The sequence below is a fragment of the Marmota marmota genome, unplaced genomic scaffold (assembly GCF_001458135.2).
Source record: "Marmota marmota marmota unplaced genomic scaffold, marMar, whole genome shotgun sequence".
Taxonomy (NCBI): Eukaryota; Metazoa; Chordata; class Mammalia; order Rodentia; family Sciuridae; genus Marmota; species Marmota marmota.
In genome coordinates this window covers 42,826,023-42,840,509 of record NW_026000026.1, presented here as the reverse complement: position 1 = coordinate 42,840,509, position 14,487 = coordinate 42,826,023, and the positions used below count along the sequence as shown (strand labels likewise).

Here is a 14,487-nt window from a genome sequence, read left to right as displayed (position 1 = left end):
AGCAGCCCCGAGGATGGTGCCGAGGAACCCCCTCGCGGGACGGCGGGTCGCGGGGGTCAGGGGCGGCTCCTCCCGGCCCGGCCCCGCCCGACTGACCTGTGACGCTGGCCCGGGTGACGCGCTGCACCACGGCCTTCATGGCGGCGGCTGGGGCGAGTGGGGCGGCGCCGCGCTCTGTCCGGCCTCGCGACTCAACGGGCGACTCCCCCGGCCGGCGCCCTCTGCGGGTGACACCCGGAAGCGCGCCCAGTTCGACCAGGTCGGCAGGGGCCTGCCCACATCAGCCACGCCCACCCGCCGATTGGTCCCGCCTACGTCAATCACGCCTACCCGAGACCTAACCCCAACCCCGCCCATCCTCTATAGGCCCCGCCCCATCAACAGCGGCGCTCAGCCTAAACTCTAGCGTCCTACAACCCCTGATCAAGCCTCCCACTCCAGCCCAGTCCCTGGTCAAGCCTCCCACTCCAGCCCAGATTCCACTCTGCCCAGACTGACCACTGTCTCTGCACTGTTTTTCTTCTACCTCATCCCCAGTCCTAATAACCCAATCATTGCTAAGTCCCAACTTTGTCCTGAATCCTATACCTGTTTTTTCTCTTCCTCTTTCCCACTCCTCTGCCACAGATCCTCCCAAATTCCTCCCTTGCCTTCCTGTCTCTGCAGCTTGTCAGATGCCAAATACAAAAGGAACTGCTGCTAAAATAACCATTTAATTATATAAGTATTATAAGTATTTATTTGATTTAGCCATGCCATAATGATAAATAATGGTGATTCTAGAATTCTGACTCCTCCAGTAATGCTAACAATTAGGCTTCTCAGAGAGTTATTACGGAATTTGAGTGAGAGTATGCAAAATTGCTTGGAATATGGAACTATTACCCTAACAAATTATTATTATTGTTAAAAAATAGTTCCATCTCTATTGAAGGATATGGAAAACGAAAACCAAGACAGTGTAACCTAAGAGGAGGGAGGGAGGAAGGAAGAAGGTGAAATATTCATCTCTTCCCAGTGACAATGGGTCCTGAAGGGAGGAGGCGGATACTGAGTGATGGGCCCTAGACTTTCACCCTTTCCTATTGCCAATGAACCCTGGAAGGAGAAAAGAAAATAGTGAAGCTCTGGGTAACAATGGATCCCAGGAAAGAAGATATGCAATGAACACTGGGCTTTGAGCTTTCATCCCTTCCAAATAACAATGAGTTATGGACTTTTTATAACTTTTTTCCTGATTGCCCAAACTGACACATTCTGCTGCAGTCTCCAATGATTAAGCCACCCTCATTGTAAACTATAAAACACAGACCCCTTCTGTAACCAGGGGGCCATTTTCTACCCAGAAAATGAGCTCCTCTGATGACTGACTCTGCTGCTGAATAAAAGACATAGCTGATCCATGAGTTCTGCTCCTGTCCTGGTTACTTGTGCTTTCATTATGGTGCCGAAACTCTTTTGGGTGTTTTTGATTACATCTATAGCTCAGTGTAAGAGCATGTTCTTGGCGTGCAAAAAGCAAAGGCAGAAAGAGACAGAAAGAAAGATTGATTTCATCTCAGTGTGTCTTCACCTTGAAGGCCTCTAAAAATAATGTGGCTGAATGTTAAATACTGAATACAAAATTACCTGAATGAAATGGTCCAAGTGAACATTACAGTAATGAGAAATCCCAATATCCCAATATTGCACCGTTCCAGAAGGACACAATAACTTTTTTGGGGGGGTAGGCTACCAGGGATTGAACCCAGGGGTGCTTAACCACTGAGCCACATCCTCAGATCTTTTTATATTTTTCATTTTGCAACAGGGTCTTACTAATTTGCTTAGGGCCTTGCCAAGTTGCTAAAATTTGATTTGAACTTATGATCCTCAGCCTCCCAAGCTGCTGGGATTAAAAGTATGCGCCACCATGCCTGACCACAATGTCAATTTTAAATTACTTCTGCCAAAAAAAGAAAAAAGAAATGTAAAACCTGAATCCAATCTTGAAGAAACATCAGACAAACCTAAATTAAGAATATTCTAACAAATAACTAGTCAGAATTCCTCCAATATCAAGGAAAAAAAAGTCTAAGGGACTATTTCAGATTAAAGGAGACTTTTAGAGAGACAGAAAAACTACATATGACCCATGAACTTGGATTGCATCCTGGCCCAAAAGGGAGAGGGGTTTCATTATCAGGACATTAATAATATTAACCTCCTCAGAGTTGATAAATCTCTAAAATAATTTGCTGAACTCAGAAAAGCACTATACCCATAATTATGGGTTTATTATAAATGATATAAATTGGGACCAGCAAAATGAAGACATGGGATAAGGTCTACGAGAGTTTCAAATTAGCGTATCTGTTCTCCCTCCGTGTGGAATCAGGGTTCTTCACCCTTGAGCACATCAGCATGTTCACCAACTGAAACTGAAACTTCAGCCTCCAAGATTTTAACTGGGGTTTCATGATCTTAAGTGTGATTGAATCATTGGCTACTTGGTTGAACTCAATCTCCAGCTCCACCCTTTCCCCTCCTGCAGGTAAGGCTAGCTCCAAGTTCCAGCATTATAATCACACAAATGGTCTTTCCAATAAACAGTTCTCATCCTGGATTGTACTCATTAATGTAAACTCAGCTATGATCAAGGGGTTCATGTACAACAGAGACACTCCTATCACTTGGGCAATTCCAAGAGTTTTAAAAGTTCTGTGCCAGAAACCCAGAACAAAGACCAGACAAACTGTTTATTATGTAACAGGGATAGAAATCCTGAATTCCACCATTAAATCCATTAACTTGGTTCCTGAGGCTTGCCTTGAACCTATCATCCTCCTGCCTCACCCTCTCAAATCACTGAGGTTACTGGTGTACACCACTATGCCCAGTGAGGCCCTGGCTCTGATCCCCAGCACTGTAAAAAAGAAAAGAAAATCTTCTAGACAAATTTTAGCTATTTTGAATACAATACAGTACTACTAACTAAAGTCATGATGCTGCATAGAACACCAAAATTTGTTTCTTCTGATACTTTGTATCCTTTGACCTACCTCTCAACTTGCTGCATCCACTTAGCCTTACACCTATCCCCCTGGAAACCACCATTCTACACTCTTTTGCAGTTGAAATATTTTTAAAAAGAAGGAAATGTATTCTGATATATTTTTAAGTATATGCAAACTTGGTGTGCTGGCACACCTGTAGTCCCAGCAACTCTGGAAGCTGAGGCAGGATGATAACTTGAGCCTAGGAATTCAAGACTGTTGAGGGCCACAGCTGAGTTGGGATGACACATGGCATTTTTGCCAGAAGTAGTGATTGAGAGGTGACGCCAGCGAGTTCTCGCGGAGTTCCCATTGAGTTCCAGTTGAGCTCTCGCGGGGATTCCCGAAGAGTTCCCATTGGTTGGGGAAATGCCGGAGGAGGGATATTTCCGGTTGCTGGTTCCTGGACTAGCCGCGTGGCATTCTAGGGAGAAATTCCCGGGGGAGCATGTGTGGAGTGTGCTGGTGGAGTTCAGAAATAAAGTTTGTTCCTGCTTCAGTGGCTCGTGATTTGTGCCCAGTCTGCCCTCACGCGGAGCCCCGTTCTCTGGGAACTCACCTCCCTGAGGTTCAGGGAGGGTCCTGTTAGGGCCGCTATTTGGCCCTAGTCTCAGACCTTCCCAAGGGACATGGGGTAGAGTGACGCAACGCACTCAGTTCCTAGCCCCACTGATGAGATTCCCTCTGCCAGTTTAACAAGACCCCATATCTCCCTCTCTCTGTATATATATGTATCACATATATATATATACATACATATATATATGTATATATATATCATATATATATATGTATCACATATATTTATATTAATGTTTTATACATAAATGCAAACTTCAACTTCGATTAAACTCAGAGCACTCATCAGTGTTTTGGTGCCTTTCTTGAGGGAATGAGTTCACTGTTGTGGGAGTTCAGCTTCCTTTTCCCTACATGTATCTGCTTGCCTTTCCATTCTCTGAAATGAGTTGAAGCAGCATAAAGCTCTTAGACTTCCCAACTTTCAGAACTGTGAAACCAAATAAACCTCCATTCTTCATAAATTATCCATGTCAGATAGTTTGTTATAGCAACAGCAAAACAAGCTAAGACACTCCCTGAAGCACAATTTATAAAGACAGAAATCAACAGAGGAGTGGTGACTGACTTCAAGGAGTGGAAGTGCCAGAAAACTAAAAGTCTGAAAAGGAGACATTGATGAGAAGCCAGATATTTAGTTCCAGAAACATAAAAGTTCTCAGGAACTGAAAGCAACAGGTACAGTTGGAGGTAGGCTACACAAAGAGGGACATTCAAGTCTGCAGAAGCAACAGTTAGACCCCCAGTTGCCCACCCTCACTCCCTGCACTTAGCCTGGGAGAGATCCAAGGTTTCTGTTCTGGTAATCCTCATGAATATTAGCCAGAGCAAGGATGGGGATATGGCACTGGAATAAGTGAAAATCTCTACTTTAAACCAGCATCTCAAGCTCCTCCCACTCTCTGCCTAGGATAGTAGAGAGAGAACTCTTCTCTGGGGAACTGAGCTGTAGACATTGGTGTTTCCATTGCTCCCAATAAAATTTCTAGCTTCCTGTCAACAGTGGACATTTATCATGGAATTTACTGCCTACCATTTTGCAAACATCCTTCCTATATTTGGGAAACTTCTCCCCTTAGAAGTCCCCACATCTCTGCCTGTTAGTGCCAGGTGTAGCTCAGTGGTAAACTACTTACCTAAGATGCACAAGGCCCTGGGTTCAATCTCTAGCACAGCAAAAAAAAAAAAAATTCAGTTTAAAAGTTGAATTATACAAGACATAATGTATTTGCTTACTTTTTAATGCCTGCCTCACCCACCAGAAGGTAAAACTCCATGAGGACACTGTTTTGTTAATGTAGGGCAAACACACAGAGCAGTGCTGGCAAAGTAAGGGCTCAGCAAGTATTTATTGAATGTGAAAAATTATGCAACAGACCTCTCCAGAATGTGCCACTTTAGCATAAAAATTATTTTGAGCTAAAGTCATTTGAAAAACAGCTAAGTTACAGAAAGGGTTCTATGACCTCCCATTTTCCCTGTGCAAGGAGGAGACAAAACTCCTATATGAAAGACACTAGACCAGGAGGAAGGAACTATTCTTACAACCAAAGATGGAGAGTAAAGATCAGAATTCTGTACAACAGACCTTGTCAAAATTACTCATCTTCCACTGGACGCAGTGGCGCATGCCTGTGATCCCAGCGGCTTGAGAGGCTAAGGCAGGAGGATTTCAAGTCCAAAGTGAGCCTCAGTAACTTAGCAAGGCCCTAAGTCACTCAGCAAAACCCTGTCTCTTTAAACAAAATATTTTAAAAAGGGCTGGGGGGGCTGGGGCTGGGGCTCAGTGGTAGAGTTCTCATCTCACATGTGTGAGGTCCTGGGTTCAATCCTCAGCACCACAAAAATAAAATAAAAAGATATTGTGTCCACCTACAACAACAACAACAAAATATTTTTAAAAAATAAAAAATTAAAAAAGGGCTTGGGATATGGCTCAGTTGTTAAGTGCCCCTGGGTTCAATCCCTGGTTCAAAAAAAAAAAATCACTCATCTTCCTTTGGACATCTATACATTTTAGCTACTTTTCTACGATTGTTTGTCTTTGTTCAACCCAGTACACTGTCTAAGGACTTAGATTTTGCCACTTGTTTGGGTCTCCAATGTCCCAAGGAGGCTCCCATGTACAAATAAATATCTATATGTTTTTCTCTAAGTTTTCATATATCATTTAATTCTCAGACCCAGCCAGAAAAAAGTTTTATCTTCTCTACAAATGTATTAGTGAATGAATGTCTTCCCCCCAAAAGTAGAATACAATAGACAAAAGAGATCAACAATAGTTTAGAAAAGTTATTAAATAATGAAAAACAGTCTGGAGTGTCTATTAGGAATTCCAGACAAACAGAAAAAAAAAAGTTAAAATGTCAAGGAGGAGTTCCTAATAAAAAAACTCCCCACAATTAAATAAGTTTTTTAATAAATTAAGAGTCCACTGAGTGATCATTCTAATGAATCTTTTAAAAGTCCTATTAAGTGCATCATTGAGCAATTTCATAACACTAGAGATAACAAGTTTCCTAAGACCTTCCAAGAGGGAAAAGAGGAGGAAGGAGAAGGGAAAAGAAGGGGTGGGGTGGGGGAACAGCTCATAATCAAAGGATTAAAACTTCTCACCTGCAGTATTGAAATTGCTAGTATACAAATGATTGATATTTTCATAATGCTGGGGGAGAATATGACTATCAAACCTTCAATTCTATACTCAGACCTACTAGAAATAAAGTATGAGAATGAAAATGAAGACGTTTTCAGATATGAAACAATCTTAAAAAATCATATACCCTTTTTTTGCTGGGCATGCCTGTAAGGATCACAAGTTCAAAGCCAGTCTCAGCAAGAGTGAGGGACTAAGCAACTCAGTGAGACCCTGTCTCTAAATAAAATACAAAATAGGGCTGGGGATGTGGCTCAGTGGTCAAGTGCCCCTGAGCTCAATCCCTGGTACCTCTCCAAAAAAATTTTAAAAATCATATACCCTTTTTTATGGAGACATAGGCCCAAGAAAAGAGAGAGAATGTTACTGGATCTCAAAGGAAACAGCAAAGAAAATAGTGTGTGAAGCAAACTAGGATGATCAGTTCAAACTGTAGCAAGAGAAAAAAGAGCTCCTCTTCCCCCACCCAAAACAAACAAAAAAAGGAACTGATAAGGGCAGGAAATTTTTGTGTGGGAAATTATATTGATAAGTTAGAGGGCATAGAAATAATGGGAATGGGAGATAAGCACCAAGAGAATTAAAAAAAAAATATATGCAGTTAACTCCAGGAAGAAAAATGTTATATAAAGAACATGATTATAACTAGGCACGATGCTGTACCCCTGTAATCCCAGCTACTTGGGAGTCCAAGGCAAGAGAATCTCAAGTTGGAGGACAGCCTGGACAACTTAGCAAGACTATCAGAATAAAATTAAAAATGGCTGGGGATGTGGCTCAGTGGTAGAGTACTTACCTAGTACATGGGAGACTCTAGGTTCAATCCCCAGTACTGGGAGGAAATAGTGAGAAACCATATTTGCATAGTTAAAGTAAGATAAATATTTATTATTGTTTCAGCTAAAGTATGTAACAGTTTTTTTTTTTTGGGGGGGGGGAGACAGTTGTAAAGACAGTATTGGGGAAAAGGACCAAATCCTGTTAACAAATCCCAGGTTGAGCAAGGGTTTAGCAGGCCTGAGCTGGGGAGAGGGAACCACCAAAGTCCTACACAGAGGGCATAGGAAGCTGCTTTAGTGGCGAGGTCTACTTGCTATCACAATCTCCCATGTGGTTCAACTTCCAAAGCATGAATGTGGAAACTAAAGCCCAGGAAGGATCTGTGAAATGGGGGAATCTCTGCCTGTGTTGAAAAGTCTGCACCCAAACAGAAGCCTCCCAGTGCTGATGTGTGGCACTCCACGTGGTGCCAAGCAGTGAATTCCTGAGTGGATGAGATTGCTGCAGATTCTCTGCCTGATCTCTCTCATACCACACAGCAAAGCCAGCTGATCAGGAGGGAGGGGTTCAACCTAGGTCTCACTGACATTTAGGAAGAATGAAGCTGAAAGTGACATCTTGAAAACTGAGTGTCTATCTGCTTAATATGAGGCAAACACATTGCTGTTTCCACTTGACACTTCTTCCAAAAAATTTAGCAAAGCTAGAACATTCATGGAAAAGTAGTGAGCCTTACCATTCCTTCATCTTCAACTTCCAGGAGCAAAGAGACTGTTATCTTTAAACACTTCTCTGACCTGGGAGCAGTGGTTCATGCCTGTAATCCCAGCTAAAGAGGCTGAAGCCAGAGAATCACAAGTTGCAGGCCAGCCTGGGCAATTTAGCAAGACCCCCATCTCAAAATAGTTTTTAAAAGGCTGGGGGTGAGGGCTGGGGCTGTGACTCAGTGGTAGAGTGCCTGCCTCACACGGTTGAGGCTCTGGTTCAATCCTCAGCACCATAATATATATATATATATATATATTATATATATAATTTTTTAAAAAGGCTGGGGGTAAGCCATGCACAGTGGTGTACATCTGTAGTCCTATCAACTAGGAAGCCTGAAGCAGGAGGATATCAAGTTGGACCAGCCTCAGAAAGTTATTGAGGCCCTAAGCAACTTAGTGAGAACATGTCTCAAAATAAAAAAAATGAAAAGGGCTGGGGATGTGGCTCATTGGTAAAGTGTCTCTAGAAAGGAAGGAAGGAAGGTAGGTTACGGCGGGAGGGAGGGAGAGGAGAGAGAGGAAGGGAGGGAAGAGAGAAAGGAAGAGAAAGAAAGGAAGGCAGGGAGGGAGGAAGGGAGAGACAGACAGGTAAACAAATGCCATATGATTGAAAAATCAAAAACTATAAAAGCTTATTATTTAGAAATATAGACAGACCAGAAAAAAATAGCTGATAGTTGAAAGTGGGGAAGGGCAAAGGAAAAACAGGGATTTTTTGTTGTTATAAAGTTTTGAGGGGCTGGAATTGTGGCTCATTGGTAGAGTGCTTGCCTAGCATGCATGAGGCACTGGGTTCGATCTTCAGCACCACATAAATGTAAAATAAAGATATTAAAAAAAAAAACTTCTGAGCACTATTTTAGTTTTTAAAACACATTTGTTGTTTGATAAATTTTTAAATTAAAGCAAGCCATTCTAGTTAACGGTGTTGGAATCAATTGGAAGCAACTGAAAGTACAGACAAGGAGAGACAGAGTAGAGTGAACATGAGTAAAGAGATCGACGATTAAACTAGGGTAGTGGCAAAGGGAATGGGGAGTAGGGGGTGGAGTGGAATAGTCATGCACAATGACAGACTATACATAGGACAGTAGTTCCATCAAATTATAATGAAGGTGAAAAACTTGCCTAGTGAAATAATAGCTAAAGAAGAGGCTAGAGGATAGCAGACTGTGTGAAAAGAAAAAGAACCCCCAAGAAAATGCACAGCCAATGGTCTAGTAGCGTTTAGAAACCTCAACAAATTCTGGCAGTTTGAAAATATGGACACCAACACCCAAAGGTCTTCATTGATTAGAAGTGTTTATGGTATGTTATCTGCTTACAAGCAAATCTATCATGAAAAAAAAAAAAGAAACCAAATAAATCACCATGAACATGTACTTTGGAAAGAGCAACATCACTCCAAAACGAGTATAAGGAAGGTCTTTTAGGAGGTGTTCCAGAAGGCAGTGTCATCATAGGAGGTGACAGCTTCACGTCTATCATTGCCCCTGAAGAGCTTCCGGTGAAGGAAGACACTGATATATTGATGATCCTGGCCCTGTGTAGGCATACTTAATGTGTATGTTTATATCTTAGTTTTAAACAGAGAAGTTTTAAAAGAATTTTTTAAATGTTTTAAATAGAAGCATATAAGATAAACATGTAAAGAAAATATTTTGCCAGGTGCAGTGATGCAAGCCTGTAATTCCAGCAACTCAGGAGGCTGAAGCAGGAAGATTGCAAGTTTAAGACTTGCCTTGGCAACTCAGCAAGACCCTGTCTCAAAATAAAAAATAAGATAACATGAAAATCAAGGGCTGGGGATATAGCTCAGTGGTAGAGGGCTCAGTATTTGGAAATCAGAAAATATCTTTGTGTAACTGCAATATGTGTTTAAAGTGTATTATTACAAAGGAGTCAAAAAGTTTCTAAATTTTAAGTTTAAGCCTGGTTTGTTGGTCTACTCCTGTAATCCCAGCAACTCAGGAGGCTGAGATAGGAAGAGCATAAGTTCAAGGCCAGTCTCAGCCACTTAATGAGACACTGTGTAAAAATAAAAAGGGCTGGGGATGTAGCTCAGTGGTAAAGTGCCCCCGGGTTCAATCCCCAGGTATTCCCCACCCCGCCAAAAAAAGTTTATAAAGTAAAAAAGTTATAGTAAGCTACTTGATAATTAAAGAAAAATATTTTTTATAATTTATTGTAGCCTAACTGTACAGTGTTTATAAAGTCTACAGTAGTGCATTATGTACTGGGCTACACAGTTACTAACCACTCACCACTTACTGACTCTGCCAGAGCAAATTTCAGTCCTAAACGCTCTACTCAGTAGTTGCCTTGTATAGGTGGATCATTTTAAAGTATTTTTCTTTATGTTTACTCTACATTTAGCTGCTTAAAATACCTTTGTGTTATAATTGCCTGCAGTACTCAGTATAGTAACATGTGGCACAGGTTTGTGACCTGGAAGAAATAGGTGATAGGCTACACCAACTAGGGTTATGAAAATCTCTTATGATGTTCACACAATGATGAAATCACCTAGCAACATATTTCTCAGTATATGTGCATCATTAAATGACCCATAACTGTTTTTCAGGTGGAAATGACAGGCTGTGTGACTAGAGGAGTGAGAAGGAACAGGAAAAGCGAAAGTCTAGAATGACAGGTTTCTAATTTTAACAACTGAATATTCTAGGAAGAGACGAATAAGTTTGTGGTAAAAGTATTAATCTAAGTGACAAATGAGTTTGAGGTAGCTAAAGAACATCCAAGCAGCCATGCTAGATGGATATGGATTTTAAGTTTAGGAGATGTCTGGGTTTAAATGAGAAGCTTAGTGAAATAGATCTATCCAATAAACTCAGCTCAGTCCCAAGAAAATCAATCCAAATGTGCCCTTGAGCCACAATAGTTAATGGATCCTGGGTAAATTGACTGTCTGGTGAGAACAGAAGTTCAAGTTTATTCTAGGTGTGACCTATTAACAGCTCTCACCTGACAGAAGTCAGTCCCTCAACCATTTGCCTTGTTTCTCTGGAAATCACTGAAGGTGGGCAATGTTTTCTGTCAGGTTCATGCTATAGTTCCAATCTTTCCCATACTTCTGATTCGCTTCTCACCATCCCTGTATACCACTGTCTGCTATTTCTTGTTTGATGCCAACCAAATTGATCCAAAACACCCAAATGGCACTGATCCACACTTGATCTCTGATATCACTTGGGAAGATGAGGTCTCTGCTGTTGACATCTGGAGCTACTTGCTATTTTGGAATCCTTGTCGCTTAGGTTGACTGCATCAAAGCAGTGCTCAAGCCACCCATGTGGTGAAACTGACAAATGAGAAATCAAAATGAGGGTCTGAAAGTTATTGTTCTGTGGGAGAATTCAGAAACACTTGATTCCTGCCCTGTACACATTCCTATCCCTCATAGAGTCTCAAATAGCTATGAACAAGAAAACACTAAATTAAGTTAGAAATGAATGCGACTTTATTAATAACTGAGGCAATATTTGATAATCTACAAGGCAGGGGTCTGATAAAAGCTGAACTGCAGCTCTCACAAGGGTAGAAGCCAAACATCAGAGCGAGGAAAGGTTAATCAGAACTCAGCACTGTAGCTGGGAAGCAGTGTCCTCTAAGGCTAGCTCCATTACTACAGAGCAGGAAGAAAAAGCAGCCAGTGTGCAGCAGGAAAATAAATAAGGCAGAGAGCCCAGGTAGGCTCAGTAAGTGGCTACTTCTGCTTCCTCTCCAATTCCTAGTGTCAGGCCCTCTGAAGACCTCAATATATTATCTGCTTTAATTCTGTATTCCCATTGCACTTTTGATTTAAACTCACTTGTGTGGGTTTGTTGCTTGCAACCAAAAGTGACCAGTGAGGAAACTGATATCACCCTCAGTTTTTAGAACAGAACTAGCCAGTTGGCCTACAATCTATACCTGCTAAAGGAATTGGGATTTTGCACTGATACTAAAGAACAGGTCAAGTCTATTTAATTCAAGAATTATAAGCTAATAAAAATTAAAGAAAAAAAAAGAATTATAAGCTAATTCATAACATTCTTACCCAAAACCCAATAGTACTCAGAGGGCTAGTGAATCCCAAACTAAACATCATGATTTTGTTGAATCTATCTGTGTGTGTGTGTGTGTGTGTGTGTGTGTGTGTATAGGGCAGGGGATCAAATCCAGGGGTTGGTGCATGCTAGGCAAGCACATTACCGTAATTCAGGGCTAAATCTCCAGCCCTGAATTATCCTTGTAAAGACCACTAAGGCTCTGTCTAGTAGCAACATGAAAAAAATATGAAGTTACGGGAAATTAAGCTTATGGAAACTCTCAATGTGAAATTTCAAACAACTTTTCACTCGTGAAAATAGAGGAATACTTCTTGAATTATGTGAATTTAGTTTCTTTCAAGGAAATATTTATTACATGGTACATGATTATTCTATTCAGAAACAAAAATGGAAATCAAGTCATCTGTAAAATTTTTAAAAAATATTTATTTTTTAGATACAGGTGGTCACAATATCTTTATTTTTGTACGTGGTACTGAGGATCGAACCCACTGCCTCACGCATGGTAGGTGAGCGCTCTACCTCTGAGCCACAACCCCAGCCCCATCTATCAAATTTAAATGCTGAACCAAAGTTCTTATTTATAGAATTCATCAATCATGATTCCGACCCAGAACTACCAGTCCATGATTTCAAATACTCGAGGATCTTCGTAGTGTATGGAACACAATCTTCTTTATATGTGACAATCGTTTCCACATAAAACTGTTTTGGGGACTCAGGTATTTCACTTGTTGAGACATCCTTTTGCTCTACTTCATTACCTTAAAAAAAAAAAAAAAAAGGAAACACCTCAATTATTAACTTATGAAGCAATTGTTAAAGTCCTGGAAATAAACAAAGGTAAAAATTATGCCATCAGATGCCTGTACTTTCTTTCTTTAAAAAAAAAAAACAAGACTATTCAGGAGGCTGAGGCAGGAGGATTTCAAGTTTCAGGTACAGCACAGTAACTTGGTGAGTCCATGCTCAGAATTCAACACATTGTTTTAAAAGGGTTGGGGATATCACTCAGTGGTAAAGCAACCCTGAGTTCAAACATCAGAATTGAGAAAAAAGAAAAAAAAAGTAAGGAAAAACATGACCACTAGAAATTAAATACTTAAATACTGGACATAAATACTTAATATTCATGAACAAATGACACTTTCAGCACAAGTTTCACACTACAACTTTACCGAGATATATATGTATGTATATGTGTGTGTGTGTATATATATATATATATAAATACACACACACACACACACACACACACACACCATACAATTAACTCACTTTAAAAGATACAATTTGCTTGGGGCCCAGTAGGGACGCTGAGGCAGGAGGATCGCCAAGGTCAAAGCCAGCCTCAGCAACTTATAGCAAGGCCCTATAGGTAATTTAGCAAGCCTCTGTCTCTAGATAAAATATAAAGAGGGTTGGGGATATGGCTCAGCGTTGAGCTGGGTTCAATCCTTAGTTCAATCCTTCAAACAAACAAACAAAACACAAACAATTCAGTGGTTTTTAATATTTTCAGATTTGTGCAATCAGTGATTCTGGTATATTTTCATTCCGTATAAAACAAAATAAACAACAACAACAAAAAAAACCCTCATACCTGTAGCAGTCACTCCCATTCTTCCCCACACTTCACATTCTTCCCCACACCACACTAACCAACTTTCTATCTCTACAGATTTTCAACATATATTTAATGACTAAGGGATTCCCTTATCAGCCCAGTAATTGGAAAGATTTAAACAGTACTCGGGTGCTAAAAATTCTAAAATTAATTGCTCGCCATATGCGACGAGGGCGAATGATTCAAAGCATCACTTGGTTAAGCTCTCGTCCCGGGTCTCTGAAATTCCATCTTGGCCTTTACAGATTTACTTTAGTCAATAAACAAGACTTCGTTAACACTATCTTAAAAGCAATTGCTGACATTTAGTTATTTGCAGAGTCCATTATAACAAAGGGCTCTAAGCCACCGCTTCGTCTAGCCTAGCAGAATAAAACTGGAACTTTAAAGCCAGGGCAAATCTCGTCCATTACCCCCCTGGGAACTTCCCACGGATGGCGGTGTGTCAGCAGGCAGGCCTGGAGAACCCTACCCGGTGGCTTTTTTTTCTGGCCAAAGTAAAACGCGGAACCCAACAGAGTCCAGGTGCCCATTGCATAGACCACAGACATCCGCCGGTACCAGGTCGTGGCCCGTTCCGGGTTCATGGCGCGGCACCTCCTAGAGTCCAGTCGCCTGTAGCCCAGAACGGAAACAGGTCTCCGGACCAGTCCGTTACCGGAGCCGCCGCCACCAATGAGAAACAGGCCTCGCGGCCACTTCCTGCCTTAGCCGCGGTGCATCCTGGGGCGTGTAGTTCAGAAGTCGCTCTCCACTCGCACGCTTGAGCTGGGAATGTTGGGATCCAAGACTAGTGCTAGCTACAGCACGCAACAAGTGGTGGGGAACAGATGGTAACTTTTCAGAGCCGAAACCTCTCACTTGAAGAATTGCAATGCCGTTCTTACCTAAGTCATATAGTTATTTGAAAAGGTTCATTCCGTTTCTCTTTCATTTGTCGTATTTGTGAGGATACCACTTCTCTCGCCGC

At 41.3% G+C, this 14,487-nt stretch overlaps 2 protein-coding genes across 3 annotated transcripts in view; both read right to left on the bottom strand.

The window, feature by feature from the left end:
- The window catches only part of Dtd1 (D-aminoacyl-tRNA deacylase 1), a 179,388-nt gene extending 179,107 nt beyond the window's left edge, over positions 1-281 (bottom strand). The window contains exon 1 of one of the 2 annotated variants that reach the window (XR_007350537.1): positions 97-281. Coding sequence is in view for 1 of the 2 variants with exons in the window: in XM_015490565.2 (XP_015346051.2) it covers positions 97-139 (43 nt within the window). In the remaining variant the exon portion in view is untranslated. The remainder of the gene's footprint in view (positions 1-96) is intronic. The other variant, XM_015490565.2, reaches the window with a different exon arrangement.
- Positions 282-12,316: 12,035 nt separating this feature from the next.
- On the bottom strand, positions 12,317-14,181 carry Smim26 (small integral membrane protein 26). Its single transcript, XM_048811361.1, has 2 exons — positions 13,990-14,181; positions 12,317-12,654 (listed from the first exon to the last, which is right to left on the bottom strand). The coding sequence occupies exons 1-2, from the start codon at positions 14,102-14,104 to the stop codon at positions 12,488-12,490; spliced, it is 282 nt and encodes a 93-aa protein (XP_048667318.1). The 5' UTR covers positions 14,105-14,181; the 3' UTR covers positions 12,317-12,487.
- Between the last annotated feature and the right edge of the window lie 306 nt (positions 14,182-14,487).

Coding starts and splice junctions, on each gene's coding strand:
- Smim26 (XM_048811361.1), bottom strand. CDS start 14,104: ATGAACCCGGAACGGGCCACGACCTGGTACCGGCGGATGTCTGTGGTC. Junction 12,655..13,989: donor CCAGAAAAAAAAGCCACCGG/GTAGGGTTCTCC, acceptor TTTTTTTTTAAG/GTAATGAAGTAGAGCAAAAG.